Below are 14,162 nucleotides of genomic sequence, written 5' to 3' on the forward strand. Positions count from 1 at the left end.
CTATCTATCTATCTATCTATCTATCTATCTATCTATCTATCTATCTATCTATCTATCTATCTATCTATCTATCTATCTATCTATCTATCTATCTATCTATCTATCTATCTATCTATCTATCTATCTATTAGAAAACTGAGTTTGTGAAAAATGTTCATTTTCTATAAAATTAAATATGTTTGTACTAGTTGTCATTATTAACAGAAATAAAATATCAATATGTGTGTATACTCATATTTATATAATATGAAAATATGAGAAAACTGGTTTTGATGGAATTAATTTTATAGTTACTAAGAGCTAGTTAAACAAACAACTTTCTTTAACTTTTCTCATCTTTGTGTAACTGCTTTTTAGTAAAGACTGAGTTTTACAGGTAGCCATAAAAATAATTTGCCTACTTGACCCACAATCGTGATTAGATTTTTTTTTAACAATAATTTTTACCAATATAGTAAAGTTAGTATCTTCTTTCCACCTCCCTTTATTGACACATTTCCTCATATCCACCTGTACAAGATCCACCTTGCATCTTGATCATACTTGATACCGGGCTGAGCCTGGTAGAGCTGTCCGGAGAACATCCACCCCTGTGCGGCCAGCAGGAGGGGCCGTGCTGAGGTGTTCGAAAAGCCGTAAAAGCTGCTGGTGTGTCGCAAACCAGGTGTTTTTTGCTAAGGTGGGGGAAGGGACGGAGGGGGTGAGGAAGGGTGAGTAGGAGGGAGGCGGGTGAGGGAGGAGGTAACTCGCGGAACGGCTGCGCTTCAGACCCAGCGAGAGGATCATGGCGGATGGCCCCAGGTGTAAGCGCAGAAAACAGGCGAACCCGAGGAGGAGCAGCGGTAAGTCCAAAGTCCACTCAAACCGCCTTTAAGGGGGCCGGACGGGCTGTCCGGGAGCTTTCTCGCTCGGTAAAGTCCTCCCGGAGACTTTTGGGAGCGAGTTGGAGGTAATTTCGGGGACTTTTTGACGGGCGAATGAGTGCGGTGGTGTACCGTTATACCTGGCTGGGCTCTCTCTGCTCTCCGCCTAGCGGTGCACTGGGGCCGCCTGGCCGTTAGAGAACCGTTATCCGTCTGTTAGAATAACCCGAGGAGCGCTTCGTTCTCGGATGTATCCTCCACTTTCCTTCACTTTTTGTCACCCATCTTTGCTCCTGGTGGTCCTTTTTAGCACTTTCTCGCCGATCGGCAACACTTGGCGGCAGGTTGAGGGGCTTTCACGTAACAACGTGGCCCGCTGCAGTTTAGTGATTTTTAGGGCGAGGTTGTTGCGGGGTTAGTTGCAATGCTAACTTGCTGCCACCTCGGGCCGGACTGAAGCTTTCTGCTCTCTTCCCGTTCAAAATGATTGAACTTCGTCTTGTGTTGCTTTTATGGCCGCATGGTAAATTGAGAAAGCAGGAGTTCGTGCTGTGTTCAGTGCAGTGGGATTGTTTATTCTATGTCCTCTTCACCCCGCCTTGCTTGCCACAACTGCAGTAACACATGTTGGCTTTGTTGAGGTAAGAGTTGAAACTATAATAGCTGTTGTTTAAAAGGCGACATTTTTAGTTCTCTGCTCTGTGCACCTGCAAACTGTAAGGAAGAGTCAATCATTTAGTTTCTCGGAAAATTTGCATATTACATAAAACGAATACAGAAGAGTGTGTGGTTAAAAAAGTTGACAATTATAGCAATGACAGGATTGTTTTTGTTTGAAAACAATAATTAATTAAAAAAAATTAAATTCAGATACTGAAGATTTATTAAACTTATTTTGATAATTTTGAAGATTATGACTTTTAGCTAATAAGAACTCTTAATGCAGTTTTGCAGAGAAGATAATGTTAAATAAGCTCAATAAAACAAGTATTATTCATACGGAAAAGTTATGTTATGTGCATGTTAGGGCTCACAACACAATCAAGGAAGACCGTTGACTTGACTTCAGCTGTCATTGACACTGATAAGAAGGGTTGGCCACAAAACGTCATTGATAGAGAAACTGGCTGCACTCTGACTGCCTTCCCCAAAGATATTAGTGAAAAGTTTAGTGGAAGAAAAACATGTAAGAAAAGAAGGTGTATAAGACATTGGGATGGGGAGTTAATGTACCATTTATCATTATTGTGGAAAATAAGTTATTATGAGAAAAATTCTGACTATGATAAAATAATCAGTAATTTTTGATCAACTTTCAGACTCGCTAAATTTTGATTGGGATTGTTCCATTTGCAGTTTGAATGATCTGTTCTCCGAATTTAGTGACATGAATTACATGTAATTACTCACTTACTGAGTAATTACGTTTAACAATATAATTTAATGCAATAATTGTGCTTTCAATAGCCTACTGAATACGACAAGTTCACTTTTAGAGCAGTATTTGTGTTTGCTGCACTGTGGCTGTTTGTAGAGACAGAAGAATAAACAACAGGACAATCATGATGGTTATACATTTTTAAGCACTTGTTCCACTTTCATTGTGATCACAATAAATTCCACAAATTATCGATAAGTCATTGTTGTCCATATTTCTGACCTGTCCATTTTGTTTTTAAAAATGCTTTTAATTATTTTATTTGAGCTTAATGTAATTGTCTGAGAAACTGAATGTTGAGTTTCAATTAGATGTGGCCCATAATCATCGAAATTAACAGAAATAAGCATCAGAAATATAGCCCTGTGTGATAAAGCTGTATGATGTGTTTCTTAATAAGTTTATTTACTAAACTAATTTTGGTTTTTAATTATGTTTTAAATTACTGAGAAGCATCAGTTTTTAGGTTTTTGTAACTACATGTTCAGAGCCCAAAGTGTCAGGCATTTTTAAGTTTCTCAAGGTCTTTATGACATTGTGTGAAAGTACAGCTCACCATTTTGTTGTAAATGACCCCAAACAAACTTCAAGTGTCGTGTTTTATAATTTGAGGCACAGTTTTATTGGCACAAGTTCTGCTGTCCACATGATTACTGTTGCTACTTTTCCATTCTGCAGTGTTGTTGTGGGAGAGTAGATTTTGATATTCCATGCCTTAATGCTGAGTTGTGGCTTTGTATTCCTCTATGTTACTTGTTACTCCTCATTCTATCCTCCTTCCATTTTTAAACTTCTTGCCAACTAAACCCCAGTTTTTACACTGTTCTTCCTCAATCTGAACATCTCTGTCTAAAACCTAATTAAATTACTACAACTTTTAATCAGGCTTTATATGCATACACTAGTAGCACATTTAATTTTATACACTTTCAGGGTTGTGTTATCTGAATGAATGAATGCCCAATTTACTACTTTATCTACTTTGTATAGCTTTGTAGAAGTTTTTTTGCAACTTTGTACTTTGTGCAGCTTTGCTTCGCATGGATGCTGTGAGGGTGTGACCTCTGTGTATTTGAGTCCATTAGGTCATAAATGTTTTACATCATTATGTCTGTAATAGAAATGTTAGGAGCACATGCTTAACTCTGTATTTTAGGGATCAACCTCATGTTTGATGCTGACCACACCCACCCCTGAATGATGTTGCCTCAGTCGAGTCGTGTGACCTTGATGATATGCTTCAAAGCTAACTTATTGACATTGCTTTGACTAGACTCAGAGTAGAATATATGCATTTATATAGGCATTAATATAGGCATCAGAATAGGCAAACATGGGCTAACAAAATGGGTATTAAATTCCCCATATGAGTGGAAAGAGAGTCATGATTTCCATGGCTGACAGCTTCATTTATACCCAAAAAAGTTAAATATAAAAAGACTTTTTACCCTTTGCAATGGTAAAAAATGCAAAGGGGTGAATTGACAAGCTTATCATTGACACCTTTAGATTTAAGGAAGGAATGAAATGCTTTTTATGTCCCTTATTAATTGATGTAGCAATTAGGCACTAGCTTAACACGAGTTTGTCGGAGTTCTTAAAGGAACAGATCTTGTTGGAATGAATGAAATTTTCTCTTGCCTTATGGGTCCATAGTAATGTGGCACCCCTCTTCTCCAGCCGTTGCTGTGCACCAGAAATCAGCTGGCTGAAAGAAGGCTAGTTCTCTTTTTTGTGAATAAAGCAAAGACAGATTTTGACTGGAAAAATTGGCGAGGTGGAAACTAAAGAAGTGCGACTTAGAGCTATATGATATTAGAAAATCTTGCATAATTTTTATTTTCATTTTTTTGTGGTATTCCAAAACCTTTCTGGTACAACTTCACCGACTCCCAAGATTCGGAGGAAGGTTCAAGCAACACTTGAAGTACTAAGGGTGCATTCACACCAGCCCTATTTGGTCCACTTTAGTTCAATTCTAGTTTGTTTGTCTAGAAAGTCCAGTTCATTTGGGGATGTGTGAACGCATAATTGAACTCTGAAATGGGCCAAAAAATCAAACTCTGGTCCACCTAAAAACCTAGATCTCATTTTGGTTCAAGTGAACTCTGGTGCAAACCGGAGACTATTCCAAAAGCAGGACGTGGACTAAAGCGCAGGGCATTTTGGGTAAATACAACCAAGACAAACATATGAGTCTAGCGCTAGTGGGAAAAATAACTGGTGGTCTTTTACCAAAGACAAAAGAGAAATACTGCAACTGCTAAAATCTGACACCATTTTTTGTTTACATTTTGTGAAGAAGAAAGTTGTTTTCTTCAGAAGTTTTCCTGTTGTTTCAATCAGTGGTTCTTGGTGAAAGTGCAGTGGGAAAGTGAACCACACCAGCTGAAAATGCAGCAAATGTTGCAATGTTGGTCCCAAATCAAACTAAGTCTAGTGGACTATCCAGTGTGAAAGCACCCGAAGAAACAACTATATTGGTAATCTGACCTGTTTCGGCTTGTGGCTTTTATCTGGGTTATTGTCCCTGAAATGAATCACCTTCATTGAGGTCACAAGGCGAAATGCATGGGTCTACCAATAAAGATGTTCCTTAGCACTTCACTTTAACATTTTGGGCTATGTCATTGAAGTCCATTAAAAGCATCTTCTGCCAATACGCTCTGTACAACCAACTAAATATTATATTAGCTTGAAAAATGCAAGGTCATGCACTTGGAATATATTAGGCAACAAATATTGCACTCCAAATATTCCATTGGAATGTAGATATTGCAAATACTGACGTTGAGTTGATGATATGTTTGCAATATAATGAGCAGCTCTCCTTGACGGCTCTAACCCCTATAAAGGTCGGCATCTACAGTTAGCAAGCTACGTGCTCAAACTGTTTTAATTAAAGAAATTATTTTTGCTTTAATATATGAGTGAAGTTCAGAATGCAGTGGTGTTTTTACTCAGAATATTATAATATGAGAATCTCACTTCGGTTCATACTGTGTCCCAAATATATCTAAATTCAACCCTTCAGATTATTTTCCAATGCTATGTGCACCTGTAATTTCAGATTTGTGAGCGTTAGGAAGTAGTCAATAAGTATTGCCACAGCAAAACATATTGAGTATATGTCTCTGTTACAGGTAATGAAATTCTCACTAAAGCAACCTCGGAATGTGTGTTTGTGGGTCGGATTATTTCTGTACTGAAGGGAAAGCTTTATAAATAGGATTTTGTGTAATAACTTTAAATTTAGCCGACCTTTTTGAGACAGAGCCTCTGATTGGATCGTTTCTTACCTGTCCTCTCCTCCTCTCGGCTCCAGCCAATAATAAAAGCCCATAAGTAGAAATTTTAGATCATTTTAAAGCGTTATCTGTGTGTGTGTGTGTGAGAGAGATTGAGCGGAGGGGCTGGAAAGCACCTTTTTTTTCCTCCTGCTGACGCCACGACGGTGACTCTGTACGTCTGTACAGGAGCCATCATCATCATCATCATCACCACCATCATCATCATGTTTACCTGAACGCGGATAGCGGGGCGGACAAATGGCCTAGAAATAAATACAAATAACACCTGCGGCTCTCAGGATCCTCTCATCGTTTCCTAAAAAGGCTCTGCGTTTCTCGACGAGCCAGGATTAGCGCTCCAAATGTCAACTTGCGCAGGTAGAGACATGGATTTATTTTTTATTTTTTATTTTGGTAGTTTTTTTTTTCCTCTCGCGTGTGCCATGCCAGCTTCGCTTGGATGCTCGCCTCCCTCTGTTCTCGCGGGATTTATCGCATTTCTGACCCACTTGTGCATGCTTTATCTCTCCTTTTATGTGCTTCTTTCTGTGGACTGATTGCCCCGTTTGGTCGAGTGCACCCCATGCTCTCCGTGTAAATCTGAGCGTGTGTGTGTGTGTCTACTGTGGAAAATGAGCGGTGCATAAGGTGGTTATTCCTCCGTTATTTTTAATGCAGAGCGCTAAAATAGCAGCGCATCTCTATAAAATATCTCCTTGTAGATCTATTGTGTTGCGATGAATCGTTATGCAATTTGGTTTAGCTGGAGGGAATGGCGGTCAGTGCCGTTACTGCAGTGAAGGTGGGGTATTTTTTCCTGGACGGGAGACAGCCAGGTATGCAAGGTGATGCAACACCTATAAAGGTGTATTTTCACCGATTATTACTGGATTTTCTCGCTACCAAAAGCGACGAATCTCGATTTGAATCCTTTCATCCAGCTGAATTCCAGTTATTTTCTTACCAAAAGAGATTTTTTACCTCTCATTCTGAGAGGTAAAAAACAAGGCGCACAATCAAGATGGCAAAAGGTGTTTGGTGTGTGAGTGATAATCATTGCGCAGCGCTTTCATCCTCCTCCTCCTCCTCTCTCGGTTTCAGCCCGCCTCATTTCAGACGTGTGTCTGTCTTAGTTTGATTCCACCTGACAGAGGCAGCTTGATCACAAGCACCTCTTTGATTTTCATTAGCCTGTGCTAATGGTACCAAGACCCCCTGCCAGTCATCACCATAATGAGGCAAACAGCTGCTGATACCAGCTAGAATATCTCAGAAGCTGCAGTTTCTTTTAGCTTCAGCAGTTCACCTCCTCAGGTCACTTTATATTATCAACAAATGAAATTAATCTGTCTGCATACTCAAAGGTTACTGAACTTTGCTGGAAAGTTATTAAGAAGACTCCTGCTGTGCTTATCTTAAATTAGATGCTAGATGTGGCTGATAATAATTCTTCAACAATTGTAAGGGTAGAACTAATGATTAGTTTAATAGTCTATCAGTATTTTTTTCCACATTAGTCAGTAAATTTCTGTTCTCAGTACCTCTATATTTAACTGCACCTTTCCAGATTGCACAGGTGTGCAGACCTCTACCTCACCATATAAATAAAATCAGAAACTGCTTGTGAAATAGTACAGTGCACTTTTCAGAAGCCATTCTAATACTTCCTGTTTCTCTCTATTAATCACTTCTAATTCATAATCTAACACACTGAAGATGATCCAAACTTCATCTTGACTTTTCTTGAATAATTTCAGATTCATAGAAGGTTTACTCTGATTGTAGTAGTGCTTTTATTTGCCGGTAATTTCTTCCCATTTTACATTTGTTGGAGTAACTCTGTTACGTTAGTTCTAATTTTCTCTTTTCGTGGACATTTGTTCAAAATGTTTTGGCGGAGATGTTGCTTTTTGGACAATAATCTCAAATTCTGTGCAGCTGAAAGTAGTTTTCCTCTTGCTTTTTTTCTTTTGGATTGTTATGATGCAACAGAGATTTAGAGCAGCAGCAAAAGCAAGGTAGGTGGGTGAGCAGTGATCGTTGTTTCAAGATTGACTGCTACTGGAGATCCTTCTTACCCACAGCGTCAACATCTACATAACCCTTTTATGTTGATGTTGTCAGAATTTAAATTTACAGCACGGTTGTGAATCTAACCCCTGACAAATTATTAACAAAGTTTCATTAACTGAAAGGGAAGATGTTGCTCTTATTCATAACAACCTCTTTAAAACAATGCTATAAAGAAAATTTTGTTTTGCCATATAAGTAGATATTAAAGATTAACTTTCTTGGCATGTTTCTGATTATAAAATAAAAAGTTTATTTTGCTTGAATTAAATGCTTTTATGGATTTAGTTTCATTGTAGTACAACAGTAGCTGGACACAGCAGTTTTGTAAACCGCTACAAAAACATTAGTTGTTGGTTTTCCATAAGTGCAGAGCTTGTAGCTTGTCAGAGGCTAGAAGATATTGCAATTAAGCTAAACATTGACTGCTCTGTATTGAAATACAGTTTAAACAAGTGAGAAATATGAGAAAAGCAATGGATGCTATTTATTTATCTGCTGATTCATTTTTCAAACTGTGTTTTTACAGTTTAGTCTACTCTAATTTATCAAGTACTGCCCATAAACAGCCACAAAACAAGGGAAAGGACACAAGATTAGCTGACTTGTATTTAGGAAAAGGTTCTTGCTTTCGCGCTCTTTAAATGTTATTTTAAAGAGCCAACACATGAAAATAGAATATTTTTGCTTCATTTTCACCATTATATATTTCCTGTTCTTGTAAAAGTGTGTTGAGACAGATCCTCCAGGTTTCAGACGGTGTTATTCTAACAGGAAACTCACTGACTGCAGTTCTGCTGTAAATTAAAGGTGTCGACATTCGTTCCAACGTCAGGTCTTGGCGGTCACGGCTTCGTCATCCTGCGCCGTCAAAGCGCTCCGTGTTTGTCTGCGCATGGATGCTGGCTCGACTGTGCTGTAATCTTACACTGCAATTTAGGGCCTGCAGGAATGCAGCCTAGTGTTAACATACCTTTACAGGATAAACAAAGCAGCCTACTCCCAGGCTGGAGCTGTTCGGTGTCAGGAGTCAGTGAGAACGCTGCTCCTTACCGCCATCTGTCCACAGGAAGTGAAAACTTTACTTGTTGGATCGGTTGTTGTTCCTTATGTTCCAGTTTTGGTTCTGGACTTCATGCTGTTTTGTTTTTGCAAAGTACAGCATTGTCTTCATTTAAACCTGCAGTATGTAACTTTCATAAAAATCCATGTTTTTTAAGTATTTGTTAAAACTGTGACCATATTGAGACAGTGTGCTATGAGACAGATAATCTGTGAAAAGATTGATCTCCTCTATCTCCTTCATTAACTGCTATTGCCGTCTGAAGAAGTGTACCACTTCCAATCAGAGCCAGGAGGAGGGTCTTACTGCTGTCAATCATCCTCATGTACTCAATACTTAATGTGCTAATAGCAGAGAACCAACCTGTCGTTAGAGGGAAACTATTTATCCTTTGTTATCGGTGACCATACTAACTAGCCTGATCATTCACGACAGGCTATGTTGGCTAATGAGCAGCACCACGTGGTCAGATGAGCTCAGTTTTTTTCACAAATTATCTTTCTCATACCATAGTGTTATGATATAATGACAATTTGAACAAATACGTAAAAGAATATTTTTTGTAAAGGCAAAAGAAATGCCTGTGAGCATTTCTCTTGCCTCAGTTTTTAAAATCTGAACTGAACAGTCTGACTCTGCAGAGCAGATTTATTAAAACACCTTCTTCAAAGAAAGCAGAGAGCTCTGTCTCTGAGTGGCTGTGCTCCAGCCTGAGGTTCTCTGGTTCCAGCTGTTTTACAGTGTGAAGGAGTCATGTGAGTGTCCTGCCTCAGAGGGAGCACTGAGCATATTTGCAGCTAACATGATTTGCCACAGACTCGACTCACCTTAGTGCTCTGATTAGCTAATGTTGCTACACTAATCCAACATGTTATTGTAGTATTATCCTATGTATTTTCTTCGCTCCCATGCAGTGCTGGATTTAAATGTTTTCATTTATGTTCCATTTGGGTTATGTTAGTATTTATTGCTGCGTGTTTGTGTGTGACAGTGGTTTGTAATTGATCTGTATTCTGTGGTCATCCTCATGACTTTCTCCTCATGCTGGAGAGCCTGGGGCTGCTGCATGTTTCCTTCTTTGCATAAATGGGCCTGTGGAATGACAAAGCACTACAGGATGTCTTCACTAAGTCAGCACTGACCCCGCCCATCGCCTTTTATGGTCTGGAGGGGACGGAGCATCGGGGCCAGCGATGCTGTTGCTGTGACTAATTGAGGAAAGTGTGTGTGTGTGTGTGTGTGTATGAGTGTTGTGGATTTGAGCATGAATGTGGGAAACTGCTACTTTTCTTGAGGCTTTGCATAACAACACTAGCTCTTTGTTTGGATTTACATGCATTAATTACCATGAGGTAGAAAAAGTCAGCAGTTACAGTGTTGCTGTTGTGTATCAGTGAGATAAAATCAGCATAAACCCCGATAAAGAGAAACACATCAGGATGAAACTACGTGTTGGAAAATATGGCCCAGTTTTCTCATTTTTATTAAATGTATGTTCTTTCTGCAATTGTTTATATTAATGTGTTTCAGGAAAGCTGTTCCCAAGAAAACGTCTACATTGCTCTGCAAAAGTAGCCTTATGCCCTGAATCATTGAACTTTTTTATTTGGATTTTATATGATATAGCAATAGAAAGCACTGCATAATTATGACATTAAAAGAAAATGTGACAGTTTTCAACATTTTTACAATCCTATGAAAAGCGTGTAGTGCGTTTGTGTCAGTCACGCTTGAGTCAGTACTTGATATCATAGATTGCTTTACACATTTAGACAGTAGCTGTGTTTCCATTAACCTTACAATTGTGCAAATTAGAATTCTGAAAATAAATTTGCTTAATGGAAACATGCCCGTTTTTAAATGCTCAATAACAAGGACCAGGTGGGTTTTCAGCCGTATCAAAATTTGTGTATTTCGCAAAACTGCAATGAAAACATGGAGCAATTTCAATTGCGTTTCTTATTTAATAGAAACATCACAATTGTGAAGTTGTGGGGGTTCTTTTTCGACATTGGCTGAATATCCAAAACATTTTGCACACATTTGTAATGGAAACATAATACTGAATCTTTTACTAAATCTTGTTTTGTAAAATATATCTAGTCAGATTGGATGGAGAATGTTTGAAACATCAGTTTTCAAATCTCGCTATTGATTCTCAATTTGATTTAGGCTTAGGCTTTGACTGAGCCTTTCTAACTGATGTATATTGTTCAATCAAAACCATTCCATTTTTTCCTCCTGCTGTATTGTTTAGCTTCTTGTTCTGCTTCAAAGTGAACCTCTGTCTCAGTCTCTAGTGTTTTTCACCAACTGAGTTTTGCAGAATTCCCTGGCTGGAAAAAGTGTCCCAGAAGCATGATGTTGCTGCTACCATGTGTCCCTGCAGGGATAGTGTGTTTAAGGCGATGTGCAGAGATAGTTTTGAATGTAGACCAAAGAGTTTAATTTTGGTCTCTTCTGACCAGAGTGCTTCCTTTTCATGTTTGCGCCATTATGGCAACCTATAAGTGAGACTTCTTGCCTCTCTTTAGTAGAAGCTATATTTATGAATGCACAGTAGTTGCCCTGTAAATAGATTCTTCCACTTGAGCTGTTCATCTCTACAGTTCCTCCAGAGTTACTATAGTCTATAGTAGTGTTTTTACAACTGGTAGCAGCTGGTCAGCATCTCAAAAGCTCAAATAATACATGACCTCTGACCCCAAATCCCAGAGGAGTTGAAAAGATGGCTTCATGGACCAGTCTAACATGTAACTGCCAGTCTAACGTCAAAGTTATTGTGATAAATGATAATATTGTTGTTTTGAGACCATTTTCAAGTATTATAATGGCGCAGTAAAGCAAGAACACATTCTCAAAGATCAATAAAATTAAATTCTAGTGAACAATTAACACTGAAACTGGAAGACATTTTAATTATATACAATAAATAAAATAACAGAAACAACAGATAAAATGAATTATGAGGTCTCTGTAAACAAACCTGAACTGTCTTCAGTTCAGGTTTGATATTTGGTCAGTAATGTTCTTTAGCAAACCTCCCAGGCCTTCTCACAGCACCTGAATTAATACTGTTTACTAATTAGCTGACTGCTATGCAAAAAAAAAAATCACACTGAATTTTATTTAGTGCAATCAGAATACAGGAATATAAATTAAAATACACACTCTACTGTTTCCAATATGTAAAATCATGTTTAATTTTCCTTTCATGTCATACAAATTCCCAATAAACTTCACTGAAGCTAGTGGTTACAACATTATAAATCATGTAAAAGCTCAAGTAGTGTGAATACTTCTGCAAAGCAATGTGAACATTCACGAAGTTGAAACGATTATGGGACAGATAGTCGAAGCGTTTCCCGACTCAGACGTGTTGGCCGCTGTGCAGGTGTGACTTGCAAATGCTCAGCGTCGGGCTTATTTTTAGTCAAGGTGAAAGGGAAACGGTGCGCTGCCCTCTGATTTAAAACGAAACCAAGAGCAACTAATTGTGTCTCTTTCTGACTTGACTTCAGCTCTCTTTAGAAATGTCAAACTTTCTTTTTCATAAAACCCTATAATGATTATGGTCATTTGTAAGCTTTGGAGGTAATTCAGAAATAAATAATTTATTAAGCAAAAGGAGGAAAATACAGGTGGAACATGAGAAAGGAAGCAGAAAACTCCCTTGCTTATTGCCAGTCTTATACAGAACCAGAACTGAAGTCTGACAAACAGCCAAACTCTTTTAGATGTTGCTCTGCTCATTTACATAAAGAACCTGAATATTCATGTGTTTAAGAAACTCCCAGCTGCAACCTTTACCTCAGCTCTCTGAAAGCCACCTTGTGGTGAAGCTACTCAATACTTTTCTGAATGCATGAAGTCTCAGTTTGAATGTGAAATCCATAAGCTGAGGTGTTAGTTTTGATCCCGGAGTGTGTGTGGAGGACGTGTCGGTGCTGGCCGCTGTTTGTTGGAAGAAAGGGTCCCATTGAAAGTTGTTGTGAGAGAGAAAAGGAGAAAAGTCCCTCACACTCAGCCAGTGGGAACCTTCTCTTCCTCTGCTTTGGTGGCGGTAAAATTTGCATATCCCTACAAGCCCCATTCTCTGTTTTTCTGCAGCCTGAGAGGCAAAGTGAATCAAAAACTGAGCTCAGAGCTTGCCGCCTGCCTCCAGGCACAACATCAAGCCAGAGTGGAGATGGCGCTGTTACAACAGGAATCCCAGGCACGTCGGTCACTGAAGTGGATGTCAGCCTGTGGGGTGGAGGCTTTAATTCACTTCTGTTTCAGTTTAAAACAGATCTCCAAGGCAGAATAATAACAGTTAAAACAGATCTCCAAGGCAGAACAATAGTAATAACACAGATAATCTGTCAGGGCCTGTATATTCAAAATTGACTTGGAAAACTTATTTTTAGATTTCAACCAAGTATGATAACCTTAAGGAAAAATATCAGTTTCAGGATATTTACACAAAAAAACCCCATTATTTAATTATTTGTTTGAAGCCCCAAAAAGAATTATTCTTACTTCTGGGAAAATAATACTACAGCGAGAATAATGGTTTTATTGTCATTTTTTTTTAGCACTTCTAGAAATATTTTAGAGAAAATTCAGCTTTGGAAGCTGAAATGCTTCTTGAGTCGCTACTAGCTGGCTTTTGCAAACCATCCAATCCAGGAACACCTTCCATTTTCCATGCTGCTCACTGGATGAACCTTCAAGAGCGTAAAAGAAGAAAACTGTGGAAGTTAGCTTCAGCAGTACTGCCAAGATGGTTTCCACTGTGCATATGAATGGATATTAAGGTAGATTTGATGTTTAAACCATTATGACAGACAGCATTTTTAGAGGGAGTCTCAAGTTTTTGTGGATTTTAGTTAGTTGTAACCCCTGCGAATACAGTGTAAAACCTAATGCTGGAAAGTGACTCTTTTGTGTTTTTAAGCTTGGCACACTTAATTCAGGATATATTTTTCAAACAGTGTGTGTTCAATTCTGTTTAACACTGTTTTTCAAACAGTGTGTGTTAAATTCTCTGGCATTTTACCAGTAAAATGAGGAAAAGCTCAGCAGAAGAATGTAAAACGGACAATAGGATGGGAGGAGACTACCGGGCAGCGCCACTGTTCTCAGGAGAAATTAATCATGGGAGATGGACAGGTGGGTTGGAGGGGTCTGACTTGCTAAAGACACTCCTGAGGCTGCAGAGAGACCTGCGGTGGCGGCGGCAGGACAGGTGGGAGTGGAAGAGCAGAGAATTAGATTAGAGCCACAGCAGAATGATTTATTCTCTGTCTTTTTACTCTGCTCTCCATTTGGGGAATATTTGTATCATTGAAGCAGAAAACGAAAGTGGACATTGTTTGAGATGTTTGCTCTTATTTGTGTGTGGATCTTGTTATTTGGATGTGTGTGTGTGTGTGTGTGTGTGTGTGTCTGTATCT

The 14,162-nt window shown here is 38.8% G+C and overlaps 1 protein-coding gene across 2 annotated transcripts in view; it reads left to right on the forward strand.

The window, feature by feature from the left end:
* The first annotated feature begins 446 nt into the window (after positions 1-446).
* The window catches only part of LOC122841282 (zinc finger E-box-binding homeobox 1-like), a 66,556-nt gene continuing 52,840 nt past the window's right edge, over positions 447-14,162 (forward strand). Inside the window, exon 1 of one of the 2 annotated variants that reach the window (XM_044134456.1) lies at positions 447-842. In XM_044134456.1, coding sequence (XP_043990391.1) covers positions 785-842 — 58 coding nt within the window. In that variant the 5' untranslated portion in view covers positions 447-784. Of the gene's footprint in view, positions 843-5,818; positions 5,970-14,162 lie in introns of those variants that run through there. The other variant, XM_044134457.1, reaches the window with a different exon arrangement.

The sequence above is a fragment of the Gambusia affinis genome, linkage group LG12 (assembly GCF_019740435.1).
Source record: "Gambusia affinis linkage group LG12, SWU_Gaff_1.0, whole genome shotgun sequence".
Taxonomy (NCBI): Eukaryota; Metazoa; Chordata; class Actinopteri; order Cyprinodontiformes; family Poeciliidae; genus Gambusia; species Gambusia affinis.